General features: G+C 38.0%; 1 protein-coding gene across 1 annotated transcript; it reads right to left on the bottom strand.

Moving 5' to 3' along the window:
* Positions 1–7,310: 7,310 nt before the first annotated feature.
* On the bottom strand, positions 7,311–20,448 carry ABHD10 (abhydrolase domain containing 10, depalmitoylase). The gene is made up of 5 exons (NM_001015606.2): positions 20,293–20,448; positions 17,633–17,816; positions 13,787–13,898; positions 13,250–13,387; positions 7,311–8,130 (listed from the first exon to the last, which is right to left on the bottom strand). The coding sequence occupies exons 1-5, from the start codon at positions 20,432–20,434 to the stop codon at positions 7,786–7,788; spliced, it is 921 nt and encodes a 306-aa protein (NP_001015606.1). The 5' UTR covers positions 20,435–20,448; the 3' UTR covers positions 7,311–7,785.
* Positions 20,449–20,821: the final 373 nt, after the last annotated feature.

The following is a 20,821-nucleotide window of genomic DNA, read 5'->3' as shown; positions in this document are numbered from 1 at the left end:
TGCATGGACTCCTCAATTGAAGAAGCTTTAAAGGCAGCAGACTGGCTTCAGAGACTAGAAGTTCAGGGGCAAGAGTCTCTAGCAGGGAGGGTGTCCGCTGAATTTGGAAGTCAGTCAGTTGCATCTTGGGCGGAAGCGATATGGACTAACTGGTTCTAACCCGGGACTAAGGAAATAAAAGCCCAAACAGAAAGCATGTTATTTCCTGTGTGGCTGGAATTGCTCTAGGGAAGATGTTGGCTTGTTATATAAAAGCAGAAACAATTCTAAAAGATGTACATTTGTCTCTTTTTTTGAGACTGTGTTTTGCAGATCTTTTATACCCAAAGATGCTTTTGCCACTGTAACAAAACATGTGAATGATTGAAATCATGGTTCTGGAGAGGATATAATGGGAAAGAGAGGAACCCAACCAAGGCATAAGTTAGAAATGTCCAGAAACCCACAGGAAATCTTCAGAGAAAAAAAAAACAAAAACACAATCCCCTGGGTGGTGGCACCAGAAATTGGCTCAACCCTCTATTTACTGAGTGGCTACAGATATTATAATTACTTTTTTCTGTAACTTTTTTAAAAGGCCTATGTATCTGAGATTTTAAAAAAATGAGACATGGTTTAGCAGCAAAGTTAAACTTGTAAATCATAGATGCCAATCAAGGGTTATGCTTAAAATATGCACAAAGTCCTCAGGTACATTTGTATCTGGAGGAAGAAGGTAGGAGATTAATGAAAAGATTTATAAGTGAGATGACTTTAAGTCTCAAAAGATGAGTAGGTGTTTGCCTAGTGGATGGGATGAGGCGGGAAGGATACAGAAGGCGTTGCTGGCAAAGGCAGCTTATTTAAGAAGGCAAACGTAATCTAGTATCAACAAAACATAGGGTTAAAGGGAAGATACGCATAGAAATAAAGCTGGAATGGCAGGCATACTCCAGATTATAAAGGAGCATGCTTGCAAGTGTCCATGGTTAAATTTTCAGGAATTTTGAAAGCCAATTATTAAACTCAGCCATTATAAGCAGTTAAATTATGTAATCTTACTTTTAAATACATTGTATTACAGGCTAAATATTCAAAATGGATCACTTCCTAATTTATTTTGCTACATTTTACTACTACCTATTTTTTTTTAGGATGTTTATGGTTATTGTCTTTACATGGTGTATATACTATGTAACAGCCTGGTACTGGGCATTTCTTCCCAGTTTCCTTGTATTCAGTGACATTACAATGGTAGCTTGAAGCCAGTTATGACAGGAGTATTTCTACCATGGTTGTTGGCAAATGCTACAAATCGGAACTCACCCCAGCTAGTTGTCAACTATTTATTGGCCTTGCCACTGGGCTTATGTATCATGCAAATGAGCTTGAGTGCTTTCATAGCAGAGTGGGGGAGTGGGGGAAGAACCTTCAGATCTGATATAGGTGAAAGAAAAGAAGAGGGTCAGAATGACTCATAAGTTTGACTTGTATAATAAGAGTAATTGTTGCACCAGTTCTTTTAAGTGGACCATAAGCCGGGAGGTACATTAAAGGGGAAAGAAGATAGCGTTTGGATTTATTGCATTTGGGAGGGCCACCACAGTCCATCCCAGCCATTAGGCAGTGGGTTTTGTGCATCTGGAGCTCAAGAGAAAAATCTGGAATGAAGGAAAGTAGTTGAATTATCTGTAGGTAGGTAGCAGTTAAAACCAAGAACCTGGGTGAAGTTGCTCAAGCTGAATAAGTAGGTGCATGAGAAGAGTCTGGGCTTCCCTAGTGGCTCAGTGGTAAAGAATCCTCCTGCAATGCTGGAGCCACAAGAGACAGAGGTTCCATCCTTGCATAGGGAAGATCCCTGGAGGAGGGCATGGCAACTGACTCCAGTATTCTTGTCTGGAGAATCCCTTGGACGGAGGAGCCTGGCAGGCTAGAGTCCATAGGGTTGCAAAGAGTCAGATACGACTGAAATCACTTAGCACACATAAACACATGACAGGAGTGCCAAGGTCAGAACAGAAGGGAATATCAACATCACAGGTGGGCAAGGAGATGATGTATGTGGTTGGGGATGCCTGGGGTTAGAGAACATCAGAACAAAGCTGCCATTCTCAATGGTGCTTTGAGAGAGGGAGGTTGGCGTATAAACTGAGACTTTCCAAGCAGTAAGTTCTACCAAAAAGGCTTGAGCAAAGTGCTGTTCATGACAGAGCATGGAGCACCTGCTGAGAAAATTCTAGGACACAGAGATGAGGATGAGTCAGGAATGCAGTGAGAAGCTGAGATTTGAGCTTTTTTTCTATTAGATGTTTCTTCAAAAGACAAATTTGATTTTTAAAATTGTCTGCAGTTTTGAGGTATATACTCTAAATGCACCAAAGCATCACATTTTTTCATCAAGCCAAGTTATGCATATTACATGATTATATTTCTAAACTAAAAAGTGACTTTAGGTCTATAATGGAAGGGGATCTGAAAAAGATATATCTAAATTCCACCCATTCTCTTTCTTCCTTCAGAAGATAGAGCTCCTTAGTTTTTTTGTTTGTTTGTTTGTTTTTAACGGCTTTAAATGTAATAAAAATTTGACATATCCCCTTTGGACACTTCCTTGGGAATGGTTGTGTCTCAAAGTAACGTTCTCTTGCTTTACATCTCCATGCTTTATAAAATTCAGCCTTGCCCAAAGCTCTTTTCCTCCTCTCCTCCTCACGGACCTATCTATTGGCTGCTCAGAGATCAGCATACTGTGTAAATTGTGTCTGGAAATACCTCTGAGCTCAACAGATGCTGCAAAAGCGAATGTATTCTGTGGTCTCATTAGCCTTCCTCTCCATTGGCATTGACATTATCCTCTTCCATTGCAGAAGCTGCAGTTGTTTAGAGGGTCCATGTTGCTTTTAAAATCAATGCAGGAATTCCAGAGGATAGGCACTCAGAGCCTGCTGGCTGTTCAAGTATTTTCCGTATCACTGACCACACGGCATGGGGTAGTTTTAGAAAAAGAGGAGCTTTGGTGGGGGGGTGGGGGGGGGGAAGGAATGAAAATGAACATTAAAGGAATTAACAATGTCCTACATCAAACTCATTTGGAATTTATGATGCCAACCTCTGCAAAGCTAGGTTAAATTTTAAGACAGCTTTTCCCATCTTAAATAATGAAGGTTCCTGCCCCTCCCTTTTCCTAGCCATTGAACATTTGAAAGGATGCCATATAGCTAACATTCCACTTTGGATCTTGGGAACTGGAAATTACAATCTAGTTCAGTTTTAGAAGCCCCACTCACATCCTTGCCTTCAGTTTCTTCCCTAAACTCCACTGAATTGTGCCCTCCAGTTTCTCACTGGACTGTGTTTGGTGCATATAAAAATACAAATGAGGGACTTTCTTGTTGATCCAGTGGCTGAGACTCTGAATTCTAAAGAAATAACCCTTTAAAAAACTACAAGGGAAATGGTAGTGACTCCAATTTGTCATTGTTCTAAATGCATTGTGCCTAATCCTTACACTTTATTAAATAGGTTTATATTATGACACTTTACAGACGAGGAAACCTCAGGAAGGTTAAGTAAATGGCTCAGTAACAGGGCTAGTAAATGGTAAACCAGGACCTAAACCTAAAGCTCTAGAGACTCTGTCTTTAAGCACTATAGGTTTTGCCTCCACAGAAGTACTATGAATTTCTAATCATATTTATTGCATTTTCTCATAATTATATTTAACCTTGAAAATCTCTCATGGGCAGGAGCCCTTTCCTCATCTTTCTAATAATCATGCCTAACAGTGTCTGGGCAACATAGGCCTCTGAAGAGAGGCCCTGCCATCCTCTAACAACCTGCTCGAACTCAGGCACTGTGGCACACAGATGGCTCGTGTAATTTTGGTTTGTCAGTGATTTTTGTTTAGTATAAAAGATAATTCCTATATTTTATGGCCCCGTAGAATATTAATATATTTTGGATCTGTGTCAGGGGTCCCCAAGACCACTCCCAGGTTTGACATTTCGCTAGGGGGACTCACAAGACTCAGCATATAGTTGCCTCACAGCTATGATTTATTACAGTGAATGGATACAAAGCAAAATCAGGAAATCAAAAAGGCACTGAAGTGAAGTCCGGGGATACTAGGCTTGAGCTTCTAAGAATTCTCTCCGAGTGGTCACAAAAGTTGAGCTTACTTCTCCCAGAGATGCATTGTGACAGCACATATGAAATGTTCACCAGAGAAGCTTGTGAGAGACTCAGTGATGAGTGTTTCATCGGGAGCTGGCCACTTGGGCAGTTTCTGCCTGGCACCTACCAAAATGCCAGACTCATAGAAGGAAAGCATTTGTCCAGCACAAACCTCATTGTTTGTATTGACAGTTTAGGCACAGTGAGCCACTTTGATCAGTTCTGGAATTGCTGGGAAAGGGGAATCCCTTCCAGGGTCTGAGAGAGGGCTCTTGTCTAATGCTCAGAAATGAATTGTCCAAGGAGATACAAAGCAAAAGACTTTACTGACCAAGAGACTATATGGGGAAGGGGTGCCCAGGTAGGGAGCAGCAGGGAAGGGAACCCAGGATTGTTATGCCATGTGACTCACAGTCTCAGGTTATATGGTAATGAGGTTAGTTTCTGGGTTATCTCTGGCCATTCTGACTCAGGGTCCCTTCTGATGGCACATGCACATCTCAGCCAAGATGAATTCCAATGTGAGGGCTTCTGGAGGTAGGCAGGATATAGTCTCCTCCTTCTTCCTTTTGGCCCCTCCCAAATTCAGGTTAGTTTTTCAATTGAAGGATAACTGCTTTACAATACTGTGTTGGTTTCTGCCATATATCAAGATGAATCAGCCGTAGGTAAACATATGTCCCCTCCCTCTTGAACCTCCCTCCCACCTCCTATGCCATTCCCACTCTTCTAGGTTGTTACAGAGTCCCAGTTTGAGATCCTTGAGTCGTACAGCAAATTCCCCCTATCTGTTTTATATATGGTAGTGTATGTTTCCATGGTTTCTCTGGTAGCTCAGGGGTAAAGAATCTGCCTGCAGAGCAGGAGCCGCAGGAGACGTGGGTTTGATCCCTAGGTCGGGAAGATCCCCTGGAGGAGGGCATGGCAACCCACTGCTGTATTCTCGCCTGGAGGATCTCCATGGACAGAGGAGCCTGGTGAGCTAGTCTATAGGGTCCCAGAGTCACACACAACTCAAGCAACTTAACACACACGATTCTATGCTACTCTCTCCATTCGTCCCATCCTTTCCTTCCCCCAATTCTGTGTCTGTAAGTCTGTTCTGTCTGCATCTCCATTGCTGACCTGCACATAGGTTCATCAGTACCATCTTTCTAGATTCCATATATATGTTAATATATGCTTTTTCTCTTTCTGATTTACTTCACTGTATAATAGGCTCTAGGTTCATCCTCCTCATTAGCACTGGCTCAAATGCATTCCTTTTTATGGTCAATATTCCACTATATATGTAGCACAACTTCTTTATACATTCATCTATTGATAGATATCTAGGTTGCTTCTATGTCTGTAAATGGTGCTGCAATGAACATTGGTGTACGTGCTTTTTTCAATTATGGTTTTCTCAGAGTATATGCCCAATAATGGGATTTGTTGGGTCATTTTATTCCTAGTATTGTATTATTTCTAGGTAGTTTATTCCTAGTTTTTAAAGGAATCTCCATACTGTCTTCCATAGTGGCTGTTATCAATTTATATTCCCACCAACAGTGCAAGGGAGTTCCCTTTTCCCCCGCTCTCTTCAGGTTACTTTTATAAGACATACTATGGGTTGGTGTGTCGTCCTTCCTTGTGGCCCCTCCGAAATTTTCCTGGTTAGTTTACAGCAGCAGCACTGTGTTCTTTATTGGAACCTCCTTTTGTGAGACAACTCAGACAAATGGTTATCATTGTGTTTGGCCAAGGTGGATGGTTTCGGTCAACAGTTCCCTAACAAAATGGGGGGACATTCCTAAAATCCAAGTTCCTGAGATGCCAGCCAAGGGTGACTCTTGTAAGCAGTCTCTGAGGATAAGCAGTCATTGGCTATGTTAACGCTTTTCCACAGAGGACTTTTATCCCAACATTCTTTAGTATCTACAGATGCCTCTTGAATTGTCCTTTGAACCATCCTATTCCTTTATCAATGAGTTAAAGAAATCTTTGACACATGTTCAGTATCTATATATATGTGTGTGCATATATATGTGTATATACACACACACACACACACACACACACACACACATATATATATATATATATATATATAAAGTTTTAGTCTGACAGATGTAACCTAAACAGGCTAAATGGAGTCCAAACTTAAAAGCTAAAAGACACCAATTTATATCACGGCTGATTACTGCACAAGCTTAATTATTAAAAATACAAACTGTATTTCCATTTCATATTTTCTTACTATCTCTACATTTTAGAAAGCCCTCTGATATAGATGGCAAAGAAGAAAGAGAAGTCACTCAGTCGTGTCCAACTCTTTGTGACCCCATGGGCTGTAGCCTATCAGGCTCCTCCATCCATGGAATTTTCTGGGCAAGGATACTGGAGTGGGTTGTCATTTCCTTCTCTAGGAGATCTCCTGACCCAGGGATCGAAGCCAGGTCTCCCACACTGCAGGCAGATTCTTTACTGTCTGAGCCCCCAGGGAAGCCCTGATATAGATGGCAATCACTCGATTATTTGTACTTTAGGCGCATATTATTAATAACAAAAAAGAAATGTTTCTTTAGGTAGGTGATAATATATAAAGATTCATTTCTTCTTTGGAATAAGAAATCAGAATATGAAAATACTATCATAAAAAAAGCTAAGGGTCAAAGAATTGATGCTTTTGAACTGGTGCTGGAGAAGACTCTTGAGAGTCCCTTGAGAGCAAGGAGATCAAACCAGTAAATTCTAAAGAAAATCAAGCCTGAATATTCATTGGAAGGACTGATGTTGAAGCTGAAGCTCCAATACTGGCCACCTGATGCGAAGAACCGACTCACTGGAAAAGACCCTGAAGCTGTGAAATACTGAGGGCAGGAAAAGGGGGAGATAGAAGATGATATGGTTGGATGGCATCACCAACTCAGTGGACATGAATTTGAGCAAACTCTGGGAAACAGTAAAGGAAAGGGAAGCCTGGTATGCTACAGTCAGTGGGGTTGCAAAGAATCGGAGACAACTTAGCGATTGTACAACATCATTGCTTAAAGATGAAATCCCCTCACTTAACTATATGACATATTAGCCAAAAGTTTAAAATGATACATATCCTTTATATATCTATAAAGTTTTGAGCCCTTAAAAAAGAATAACCTTGATTTTAAGTTCAAATATAACATGCAAAAGACATGAACTTTATTATGCTTCATACATTTCTCTAGTCATTTCAGATTTCAATAAATGTGTTCCTGTATTTTGTGAACTGCATTTTAAAATCAGAGATAATTTTACAAATCTTCATATACAATGATACCAAATAAAAAACAAATTAAGCTTTATTAGCAAATCTAAGTAAGAGGTGGCATAGTTAACATAAGCATTCAGAAGGTAAACATTTGTTGAATAAAAAAATAGGAAATATTTTAATGAAAAAAAATCAGGGATTGAGGAGGGAGAACATTTTTCAAACAGCAGCTGGCACTTTCTTCACAATTTGTATCACTTGTGAAAATACATCATTAGATAAATACTCACATGATATTTACAAAGTAGAGAGAAGAGGAAAAACCTTCTAATCAAGGTCTTTCATCTGTTACTCTCTTCCATCTTCTGGATCCATTACTTTGCATACCAACTAAAGTTGTGATTCTAGTGAACTATGGTTGAAAGCTTATCAATTAAGTCATCAATAGTGTAAACCAGAAGTTGAATGTCTGCTTTTTCCTTCATTCGGTGATCACTATTCTTTCGGAGGATGACATCTACATCTGTGCTAACTACTCGGTCAGCGACCTGCACAGACGTGTGCCACGGTACAATATCATCCTTCATGCCGTGGAGCAATCTTACGGGACACTTCACAGGAATAGGACTATGTAACAAACAGTGGTGCTCAGCTTCTTTAATAACACTGTACTGAATGCGATAAACTCCTTCTTCACTGTATTTTGATGGCATGGGCCACACACCTTTCATCTCTATTTCCTTTTTTGTCTGTTGGAACAAATGAAAATAGAAGTATTTATGCAACATTAATACATGCAATAGTCTTAAACAATCTAAGGAAAGTGGTCTTTGAAGAAGAGGCAAAGAGATAACAAAAACATAACAATGATAATTATCAATAATTAAATACCAGTATTTTCCACATAGTATCTCACAGGATCCTGATAATAATTTTGTTATTATTTCAATTTTACAAAAGAAGATATTAGAGTACACAGCTTTAAAGTTGAAAGGCAGTAACTGCTGTGGATAGGATTCAAACTTAGATTTAACTAACTATATTATATAACATCTTAAATCAGGTGTTGTTTCATCCCAGTTCAAAGGGAAAATTAGGAGAAAAATACAATAATTTCTTAGAATCAGTACAGGTATTACATATTACATATTACAGTACAGTACATATTACATCAAATCAAATCTTAGGAATAAAAACTGTTTAGATTTAAAAATCATGAAACTAAAAGTGTGATTAGTGGAAGTTACTAAAATGGGGTGAGATGGGGGAAAGGGAAAAGAATGGAGTATACTGCTAAAAATGAAAAATAAGACTGGTTATTCTGGGGCAACAATACACGCCCAATTTTAGGCTGAATGTAAAAAAAAATAGTTTTTGCCTTTCAGAGTTCTATGGAATGAGAAGAAAACTGTCGTTCTGGATGACAAAGAATTCTTGCAAATATCTCCTGAAAACTGAGCAATGGTATCAGTTCTACCTTTAAAATAAAATGCTGGGTATTCTTTGATTCTTGAAGAATCTCTATTTTTGAGACCATAATTTGTCTTAAACGTTTTTTCTACTTAAAGTAACATATATTCATTATTGAAAACATGGAAAATATAAAAAGCATAAGAAGAAATAAATTACCAATAGCCCTATCTCATGGATATAACAACCAACCATTAATATTCTGGCTTCTTTCCTTCTAGTATTTCTATATGTGCTAGGTTTTAGATATACCATATGTAAAACACTTAGCTATTACAATTTATATATAGTTTTCAGTGCTTATTTATTTAATATATATATATTTCTGGGTTTTAAAAGATTAGATTAAAAGTTTTTAAAGACTGGATAACTGTCTACCACAATGCATACAAGATAATTAATTCAACCATTTCCATATTGCTGAGTACTTCTAGGAACATCTTTGAACATAAAGGGTTATATGTATATAATAAATTCTTTGGAAAGATTATCACAGCTTGAATTAGTAAATCAAGACGTAAATAGCTTTAAGCCTCTTGCAACCACATAATATGAAGGGAATTTCTGTCTAGAAAAAAACAGGTGGATGGCTTATCAAAAATAAAGAAAAATACAAGGAAAGAAAAGCTACATACAATGTATTTAAAAAATCTGTATTTAAATTTTCAATAAAAATACTGTATTTCCACGTTTAAAACTATTCACTTATTACAAATTCAGAGGCAAAAAAGAATTTAAACAGTAAAATATATATGATGTTATCTATATGTATTTAGGTATTTTAATGTATTTTATAAAATTTCAAAAATATTTCAGTGAAAAAGCTGTATATCTGAAAGCTAGACTTCTAAATATCTATAGCCAAATGATTTAAAATAGAGTAAAAAATTATAACGTATATTAATATCATGGGGTGCTCTGCATTAAAGCAACATATGAACCAAGTATTTAAAGCAAAAAAATGATATTCAGTTGTCCTCAAACTACTTATGACTGTTCCTGAATTTGTAATTTCAGTAGTTAGAACTAAGTTCCATTGATTATTAGAGAGGGGCAACTATGCTAATTACCAACACATAATAATAATTGCATTTTAAGCATTGCTGCTTCCCAACTAGCTCTGTTATCTGCTATTGAGGTGAACGAATATTGTTCATTTGAAGAACAGACTTAACTTTACAAAGTCTTTTATGTCCCAAAGCCTCAAAAACAAAAACTACAGGAATACTAAAAACAGCTTTATTCAAAGAAAAGGTACAATATTCATAATTCTTACACCAAAAGAAACTAGGAAGGCAATGTGTCTGTGAAACTTGGATTCCAACAACTGTGCATCCTGTCTGATGCCCTCTAGTGTCCACAGAGAAATCTGTATGCAGGTCAAGAAGAAACAGTTAAACGGGACATGGAAAAACAGACTGGTTCCAAATCAGGAAAGGAGTACTTCAAGGCTGTATACTGTCACCTTGCTTATTTAACTTACATGCAGAGTACATCATGCAAAATGTCAGGCTGGATGAGGCACAGGCTGGAATCAAGATTGCCAGGAGAAATATCAATAACCTCAGATATGCAGATGACACTGCCTTTATGGTAGAAAGTGAAGAACTAAAGAGCCTCTTGATTAAAGTGAAAGAGGAGAGTGAAAAAGTTGGCTTAAAACTCAACATTCAGAAAACTAAGATCATGGCATCTGGTCCCATCACTTCATGGCAAATAGATGGGAAACAATGGAAACAGTGACAGACTATTTTTTGGGGCTCCAAAATCACTGCACATGGTGACTGCAGTCATGAAATTAAAAGATACTTGCTCCTTGGAAGAAAAGCTATGACCAACCTAGACAGCATATTAAAAAGCAGAGATATTACTTTACCAACAAAGGTTCATCTAGTCAAAGCTATGGTTTTTCCAGTAGTCATGTATGGATGTGAGAGATGGACTATAAAGAAAGCTGAGCACTAAAGAATTGATGTTTTTGAACTGTGGTGTTAGAGAAGACTCTTGAAGAATCCTTTGGACTGCAAGGAGATCCAACCAGTCCATCCTAAAGGAAATCAGTCCTGAATATTCATTGGAAGGACTGATGCTGAAGCTGAAAATCCAATACTTTGGCCACCTGATGCAAAGAACTGACTCACTGGAAAAGACCCTGATGCTTTGAAGACTGAAGGCGGGAAGAGAAGAGGATGACAGAGGATGAGATGGTTGGATGGCATCACTGACTCGATGGACATGAGTTTCAGTAAGCTCTGGGAGTTTGTGATGGACAGGGAAGCCTGGCGTGCTGCAGTCCATGGGGTCGCAAAGAGTCAGACAAGACTGAGTGACTGAACTGAACTGCAGTATCCGCAGAAGGAGACAATGATTAGAGTTAGAGGTAAATCAAATTCCCACACAAACAATGAATAATGCTGGGTCTTAACATTTCCAGGACTAAAGAAGACAGTAAAAACCTCTAGGTCTATTCCCTTGACACTGAGCACTAGCTGTTTCTGTGGAGAAGAGAGAGAGATCCTAGTGTCTGGGCCCTTCCTTACGCATGTTTTTAAGTTTAAAGGGCTCAACATTTTAAGAATTCTTCGCTGGTATGATTTAGGATTAGCAAAGAAATACCCTGATTTGCAGGGCATAGATCTTCTCAATTACGGGCTATCTATCATATCTTCCCTCTGAGTGATGGATGTACACACATAAAGAGAAATGTACATAGATCTTGTCATTTCCCAATAACCCCCCAAAACTGTGTAATCAACACCTTTCCAACAGGCCATCTTCTTGAAATAATTTCCCACCATGAGAAGCAGAGTAAGGGGTTCAAGGTTTAGATGCAGAGGATACAATGGCAGGAAAATTTAGCAGCATGAGGACATTAAGCATCTATGTATGAGAAACAAGAAAGTAAAAAAAAAAAAATCTCAGAAATAGGTAAGTGCAAAGATGATCAGCTTCGTAATTTTAGCCCTGACCAGAAATCATATGAAGAACCTGACTTTGCAGACAATGTCATTTCTTACGGAGCTGGGAAGAACAATGCGAACTAAGAATAAACTTAGAACAGATAGTATATGGCACTGAATTCAATGCAGAACTTGAGGCAAAAGTCAATGATATTCTACTCTTCAACACTAAATATGCTTTTTCCTTCTTTTTCTTTTCTTCCTCCTCCTTATTCCCTGCTCTCTACAGCAGTGGTTCTCAAACTTCACCTGGGGCCTTGTTAAAACGACTTGGCCATACTCCCAGTTTCTGATTCAGTGGGTCTGGTGAAGTTCAAGAATACACATTTCTATTAATACAAGTTCTCAGGTGATGCTGTTACTGCTGGCCTAGGGACTACACGTTTTGAACCATGGCTCCAGACTGTTTCTTTCTGCTAGGATTAGTCCCATAGATGAAATTTAGATCCCAAGGGAAAATATGCCCAAGGAGAACTCAATTGATTTCCAAACAAAGAAATAACACACACATAAAGAAACAGCTATTACCCACCACTTTTTTTATCCTTGCAGACAACAAAAGTGCTTAAACATACATTCAAGAGCAAAGTATAATAAACCAATTACCTTTCCAGTCATCTCAGAAACCTTATTTCTATCATGATTTGCGGAAGAACATGCTACTGATGAAAAGCACCTTTTTTTTTTTTTTAAAGGTGAAAATTAGAAGTAGAAAAAGAATGCCAAGTTAGTGTCTAAGCCAGGAATGGCAAATCTTATCTCCTGTGTGTGACTGACAGCGTGTGCTTGGAGAGCTCTGCTAAGAAAGAATCTGAGGCTTTAAGGCTTAAACTTTCATAACTGATTAGCTGGTTTAACATGGTTGTAGAATAGATATTAATAATATTACCCATAGGCCACAAAATAAGACTAAGAGGTGCACAAAGAGGTCACAACGTATGATCCAAATAAATAAACGTGGTTAATAGCATGTTGCTAAAACAAAAGTTTAAAGTATGATTTCATTTATGTGATGCAATGATTTGACGGGACTGTGAAAAAATAGAAAATCTTAAACAGGAGACCAAATAGTTAAAAGGGGCTTCCCTAGTGGCTCAACTGGTAAAGAATCTGCCTGCAATGCGGGAGACCTGGGTTCAATCCCTGGGTTGGGAAGATCTCCTGGAGAAGGGACCAGCTACCCACTCCGGTATTTTGACCTGGAGAATTCCATGGACTGTATAGTCCAGGGGGTCGCAAAGAGTTGGACACGACTGAGTGACTCTCACTCACTCAAATAGTTAAATGAAAAAAAAGAAATGGTAAACAAAAAGTCAGTTAAGACAAAAGATAGAGCCAGCATAACAAGTCAAAGGACAGATGACACACGCATAAAATTCAGAGAAAGAGGGAGCAGAAGAACAACAGGAGGGATACACTGAGGTTGCCTGGGACTTACCTCAATAGGAAGCTGATTAAATTGTGTCACCAGGCCATCTACAGCTGTTGCTACGCCAACCAGAGCAACAACCTTTTGTGGCCGTGCGATTGCAGCATGAAACATAAGCCACCCACCGAGGCTGGATCCAACCAGTATCTAAAAACAAAAGCACGTTGTTTTGAAGAGGAATTTCTTTTTCTTTTTGGTAAGGGAGGGACTAATTTCATAGAACATATGTATTTTCTGCCTTTATATCCACTGGCTCCCAGACTTTTAATATTTGGCACAAAGTAAAATTAAGACTGATTACTTTTTGTTAAAGTATCAGGTCTATAATAGAGAGTAAATTAGACAAAATTTGTAAAACGAAAAGTAAAATGCTACTTACGTTTTAGGAGAAAGTGAAAATGATAGAACTGATTGATTTGACATTAAAATATAAAAATTGATTGTTAGACATTTAAAATATTAAATATTTGCATCTAATGAAATAGCTCCAATACCATGAGGTTATAGTCCACAACAATTATCATGATATTTAACAAAAACAGTCACCTGTGGTCCTTCAGCCAAGTCATCAATTATAGAAAGAACATCTTTTCTCCACTTTCCCACTGTGCATTCTTCTAAGTTACCATCTGAATTTCCAACTCCTGAGTAATCAAACCTGGAGAAAGAGAAAACATATTTGTATCTAGATATCTAGTATTTGCTTCCCTAATTTCTAAGGAAGATAGCACATTAATAACAATGCCTCAACTCTATTAAAATAAAAGTGAAGTCAGTATATATTTCAGCAAATCTTATTGGCTTAACCTCCAAATACCTCCCACAGTCACTCGCTTTCTCACCTCCTCCACTGTGCCAGCCTGGTCCAAGTCACTATTCTCTCTCGACTGAACTAATGCAAGAGTCTCCTAGTAAATCTCCATTTTCATTTTTCACCCTCACAGTCTATTCCCCACTCAGTAGTCAGTGATCCTTTAAAAAAACAAAAACAAAAAAACAAAAACAAAAAAAGATCATGTCCTGCACATACCCTTCAAAGGTTTTGTATAATCTTTAAGTAAAATCCAAAGTCCTTACCATCTTCTAGCCCCTAACTACCTCTCTGATCTCATTCTTCCATTTCTCTCTCCCTCCCAACTGTATCCTCATTTTTCTTTTTCAAGTTAATGGAATACACCATCCACATTCCTGACTCAAGGGTTTTACATCAGCTTCTCCTTCCCTGTGGACGACTCTACCTGAGACATTCACTCAGACTGCTCCCTCACTTCAGTCGGGTTCCAGTGTTACATCTCCAGAAGCATTCTCTGACCGTTCAACCTAAAGCTGTGCCTCCTTCATCATTCTCCAGTTCCTTACTCTGTTTTATTCTCTTTACAGCAAATACTGTTACCTGACAATATGTGTCCATTGGATTACTGGTTTGTGGCCTGTCTCCCACACTAGAATGGTATGTAAGAACAGTAGAATGGTGTAACATAATTTCTTAGAGATAAGATTTAAAAGTAGAGGAAGAAATTAAAATTTTAAGTATGAAGTGATGTGGTTTTGGATTCTTGGGAAATAGGATAACAAGGCAGAAGCTGAAGTCTAAGTTACAGTTATTATTTCTTCTCAAATCCAAAGGATATATATAGGAGACAGACCAGGGAGAACGGGGGAGAAAAACCCAATTCTCCTTTATCTTCCTCTGTGGGTAAAGATGTCTCTACTTGCTATATTGTTTACAGGGGCCCTCCAAGTATATGGTAAAGATGCAAAACACATGTCAGTTGTGTCCAACTCTTTGTGACCCTGTGGACTGTAGCCCTCCAGGCTTCTCTGTCCATGGGGATTCTCTAGGCAAGAACATTGGGGTGGGTTGCCATGCCCTTCTCCAAAACACATGTACAGGGCCTTCAAAAAGGTAAATACAAGCATTCAGTGATAGTAATGGGTAACAAATAAAAAATACAGTTCATTCTTGCTGAACCCTAACCAAGTGACAAAGATTTGGCAATTTACAACTTTTAATCACAGTAAGGGAATTCTGTCCTAGCAGCCTCAATATTCTTAAGTCTAAATACATTTTAAATTTCCCAAATCTAAAATTTTAAATTTTATTAGAAATCATGAGAGAAGATGAGTCCTAAAGCCATGTGTCATATTCCTGAGCTCTGACTCAATCTTAATATCCTGGATGGTGGCAGGATATTAAGAAACCATTTTCACCAAACCATAAGTACTGTTCTTGTATACTATACAAAACTAACCATTTCTTCATTCAAGATTTAAGTTTTACAGACAAAATCACAAGAAAGTAAACTGAGCAACTGGGAGTATAAATAGAAGATAAAATCTCTTTTCCAATCTTTATGTACTACATTGGCAGGCGGGTTCTTTACCACTAGTGCCACCTGGGAATCCCTTAAAACAAGTTAAAGGGCAATTAATTGCTAATAGTGATTAGATAGCAATGAAGTTTGATAAAAGCATATAAAAAGGAGCCTGATCAAATAAAAAATTGTAATAAATGGCTATACTGTATAAAGGTGTATAAATATACATTTAGGTTACATTTTAATATAGTACCACATATTCCTTTGGATAAAAGGAATAAGACTAAATTCATATAATTGTCTATATACACTGTATTTTCATCATGATTACTAAATATACCTTTAAAAAGAAAATTTATTTCATATGCATCTAAAATGCAGAAAACTCCCTCATACATCTTATAGGCAGACAGGAACTGGCTATAGCTCTTACAGTCTCAATTTAAATTAGGAACTGATAAAATGAGGATTTCTTGAGTTAAATTCTTTTGGGGACAAAGGCGAATGATGGCAATTTTTCTGATATCATCATGTCTTGCTCAAGATAGTCCTCCTTGGACTTCTCTTCCTTCTTACCTACATCCTAACTATTTTTCAGTGTTCCCTTAGAGCTTTTTCTACCCACTTCAACCACTATTTTTCTCTCAATATATACAGTTAAGTAGCATGCTCTTTGACATAATCAAATTTTGATGACTATTTCTGCCTAATTTCCCATATGTATTTTATCTTGCATTCCTCCACCCTGATTAAAAGATCCTTACAGGCAATGACCATATTTTAAAACTCTTTGTATATTTTACAGCACCATTGTAGGGTTAGAAAGTCTACTTGTAAAAAAATACTCCAGTCTTAAGGATAACAGTCAATTTGGAACATTTTTAAGAGTTCTGAGCATGAAAATGAAATAATTCAGTTAATTTGATAAAAGGAGTAAGACTAAATTCATATAATTGGCATAAATTCTGCTAATATACTGAGTAGATAAAAGTTATTTTTAAGTAATAAAAGTTTTTTATTTTTATTTCTAATTACTTATTTTATTTCCGAAAGTTGTATTTTCTAGACCTATTGAGTGAATGATAGTGAAACTCTTCTAAAACTACATAAATAGATTTTTAGGTTGCTAGTGCTAGAAATGAATTCAGAAATTATCTTTCATCCAATCTCCTCCTTTTTATGATGAAGGAAACAGGTCCAGCATTTATTAACCGACTCATCTTGTCACAGCTAATGTTAGCATTAATTCTAGAGTCCATGTTTCTTGAATTTCAGGCCAGTGCTCTTTTTACTAACCCATACTATCTCTTCTGGCAAATCAGGCACTAAATAAATGACTGCTCTAAGTAAACAACCCTAATAACAGTGAAACATTATTTTAGTAAAATAATTATCAGTATGAAATATTAAGAATTGTAAAAATCAAGTAGTAAACAATACATATCCTTATTTATGCTTATAAAAACATATTCAGGCTACAGAAGTGAGAGGAAAGAGGAAATTCAGTGAAAATGTGAATTACACAATATTAATTTTACAGTACTTTTAAACACAGATGCTATTTTAAACTACATATTTTGAAAGTAATGAAATAAACAGTGGTTAAATAACAGTGGTCCTCAAGTCCTCAAAGGAAAACCACACCATAAGAGATGACAAGAAAGCCAGCTAGTATACTGGTTTGCTGTCATGTTAGAATATTGTCTCTAAAGACCTTAAGTTACCACTAGTTTCCCTGTCTGCCAGCATCATCAGCGTGGCACAAAGACCAGATGGGAGGGAGGTTCACAAGGGAGGGGACATACTTATACCTATGGTTGATTCATGTTGATATATGGCAGAAACCAACATTTTATTGTAAAGCAATTATCTTCCAGTTAAAAATTAAAAAAAAAAAAAAAAACTATTAAAGATTGCATTTTACATGAACCCTAAATCACAAGATTAAAGTTTACAGACCAATAAAATAATCTATAAAAATGCTGGCATATATTTCAGTTGGTTAGAGCAGAAGTAATTCTTGACTGCCAAGGTAAATGGTAGTAATATTTTCTTTGAAATGTGTTATTCCTACCTTATATAGGCGTGACCTAGAGATTTGCAAAACTCCTCAATCGCCAATGCTTTTGTACCATTCATATTAGAAATATAGCCAGGGATGAAGATAATTCCTGGACTTTTGCCTTTTAGCCTTTTATAAGCCAGGTTTGGGAGGTCTGGTCGACTAAGGAAAGAGATTGATGTCTTGTGTCTGCAAGCTAAACAAAGCACACAAAACATAAAGTTTGCAAATACAGTTTTTGGAAAACCATACATATTTTCAATCTTAACTTTCTTAACTCATCAAATTGATAGCAAATACTATTTCCATTTCATAGGAAAAAAATAGAGACATGAAGTATTAAAGTCACAAGTCCGTGCCTATCTTTAAAAATCATGTCACAATTGATCTTCTCTGAGCAAGGTTCAATCATGATTCTTCCAAAATACACAACAAGGAAATTTTAAGGCCACTAAAGACAGAGTGACTTGTCAAAAATGTTTTCCTGTTGCTGTTATATCATCTGTCCCAAACAGTATCAATCAACATTCATATTTACCTACACTAGTTTTAAGCCTTTTCTTGGGAGATGTTAGTCTTCTTTGAAATTTTTTTTTAATGTCTGAGGGGTTTCACATCCTCTACTTTTTGGTGGGGAGGGAGAGAAACAAGTTTGGTCTGATGTTGGGAAACTGAATCAAAGATAGAGGTGCTGGCCCCTCTTATTACTTATTCTTCCTCCACCCATAAAGTCTTGGGTCATGGTAATAGTCAATCATGATTCTCTATCTGCTGAGGTGGGTTTGTGAACAGTTTCTTTACAAATAACCTTGAATAAATGTAAATACCATTTTTGGAAAAAGATTTCTCATAGGACTCCCAATCACTGTGTTTTATTTGTTGGTTTGGCTTTCTTGAAAGGTGAACACAAATCTGAAAGCAAGTAAAAAGGCACAATGCGCAACCCTTATAATGTTATTCCAGTCCACTATCTTTAAAGTTCTTTCCCCACCCGACAGTAAGGTCAACGGGTGCTTGTGCTCAGTGACCTCCGACTCTCTGCAACCCCATGGATTGTAGCCCACCAAGTTCCTCTGGCCATGGAATTTTCCACCAAGAATACTGGAGTGGGTTGCCATTTCCTCCTCCAGGGGATCTTCCTTACCCAGGGACTGAACCCATCTCTTGCATCTCCTGAATGGGCAGGCAGATTCCTTACACTGTGACCACCTGGGAAGCCATAAAGTCAATACTTGCTCTTAAAAAATGTAGAACGATGTTTAAAAACAAAAAGTCATTTATAATCCCATTTTCTCCCTCCAGAGAAATCAGATTTGTGTATTCCCTTAACAGTCTTTTTCTGGACTAATGAAATCTCTTTTTTATTCCTTGAAACCTTTATCTATTGTGGATAATTAAAACTTTACAGTTTCTTCCATATGATCTAATAAAGTTTTCCTCATTTTGGATGTGAGAAGTTGATTTTTTAAACACTGAACTGAAGGCGTTAAAGCTATCCCTTTTACACGTAGGCTTTCTTCAGAGTTTCAACGCATAGTGAAATATGCCAAATTTAAAACTTTTAGTGAAAAACAAGGTAAACAGGAGCCAGTTATGTAGACCGACAGATTGTAGCAGCAAAAATGTTCTTTACCCATTTCTTTAGCACTCAAAAACTCCTTATCCTCTTTTCCATATTACTTTCCCATGGGAAATTTTCCATGAGACCATCACAATTTATTTAATCTTGATGAGTTATAAATGGTCTTAATGTAATATCCATAAATGACCTTTGTACTATAAGAACTAGCTCAAAATCTGAGGCATATATCTTCAGTGAAACTACTAAACAGTGAAAGAGAATTATATTCTAGTTACTGAAATGACATACTATACTTTGCTAGAGGGACATATATAACAGCCTTTTGGTTGTGAACAATTAAATTGACTATATACTTAAAAATTTTAACTCAAAACAAAGGGTATTTAGAAAGACAGTCCCCATTTCAAGCACCATGCATCTGACAGCTGGGGGCAAGGGTATGAACCTCAAAATAAAAAGACATAATTCAGGAAGGCAGGCTATATATATGGGGGAGTGGAGATGAGACGGAGAAGAATCAAGCACAAAGAAATATTCAGGGGCTTTAATTTTTGTCCAAATTCTAACTTCCTTTGTAGAGTAATGGCTATGGTTTTTTCTGGGCTGGAATCCTGGCGGCCAGGTTAGGGCGGAAAGACCCAAAACAACCAAAAAAAGGAAAAGTTTACACTTTTACAAAGAACAGGTAAAACTTTCCTGTAAAATCGCTCAAGAGAGAGCAGGTCTAAGCAACTAACAGTCACGATCTGTAAACCTCTTAGAACGTGCACAGAAAAGATAAAAGCAATAATAACACATTAAATGCACATCTGAATTTTTCCTAATCTTGGGCGCTTAACACAGGGGAGGTGGGCAGAGAGAATCCTTGAACAACAGAGCATAAAGCCAACCACTGCCCGAGCTGTCAGGATACCCCGGGGCCTGTTAGAGTTCTCTCACTACCTTCATCAGAATTGTTAAAAAGAACTGGGGTACTGAGAACCTGGAAAAAGGATTTCTGAACGGAGCGCCAAAAACGCAAGGGACAGGAACCGCCGAAATCCGGTATGTTCGAAAGAACGCGTCTTACTCCAGTCTTTCGGACACTGACCTCGGAGCCACTGTGGCGCCCGCTCGGTCTTCCGTGCAAGTAACGTGCTGAGACCATGGTGGAAGCCGAAAGTGACTGCCGCCAAGCCCCACCTGCGACAAGGCACCCAAGCGGGCACGGCCGCCAGGCCCACCCCCGCCATCTTCCCAGCAGCCCCTGCGCCCTGCGCCCGCCTACTGAGATGCGCACTGCGCCCAGAAACCAAGGTGCGCATGCGCCGCTGGCTGGAAGCAGCAAATAAACAGCCCTGGCCAGAGTTTCCACCCCCAGAGAGCGCACATGCGCAGAGTGTCGTCGCTCTTGCAGCGTTTTTCTGCTGGCCTATATGCTGTGGGGAGGTTTCAGTTCAGTTAAGTCACTCAGTCGTCTCCGACTCTTTACGACCCCATGGAGCATGCCAGGCTCTACTGACCATCACCAATTCCCAGGGCTAGCTCAAATTCATGTCCATCGAGTTGGTGATGCCATCCAACCATCTCATCCTCTGTTGTCCCCTTTTAGTGCCTTGAATATTTCCCAGCATCAGGGT

This window comes from Bos taurus, chromosome 1 (genome assembly GCF_002263795.3).
Source record: "Bos taurus isolate L1 Dominette 01449 registration number 42190680 breed Hereford chromosome 1, ARS-UCD2.0, whole genome shotgun sequence".
In the NCBI taxonomy this organism is placed as follows: Eukaryota; Metazoa; Chordata; class Mammalia; order Artiodactyla; family Bovidae; genus Bos; species Bos taurus.
The sequence above is the reverse complement of the archived record's forward strand: the minus strand, read 5'-3'. Positions and strand labels throughout refer to the sequence as shown.

Excerpts from the sequence above, each read along its gene's own strand:
- ABHD10 (NM_001015606.2), bottom strand. The coding sequence starts at position 20,434 with ATGGCGGGGGTGGGCCTGGCGGCCGTGCCCGCTTGGGTGCCTTGTCGC. Across the intron at positions 17,817-20,292 it reads GGCGCCACAGTGGCTCCGAG|CTTGCAGACACAAGACATCA; the intron begins GTCAGTGTCCGA and ends TGCTTTGTTTAG. Across the intron at positions 8,131-13,249 it reads TTAATCAGCTTCCTATTGAG|ACAAAAAAGGAAATAGAGAT; the intron begins GTAAGTCCCAGG and ends TTGTTCCAACAG.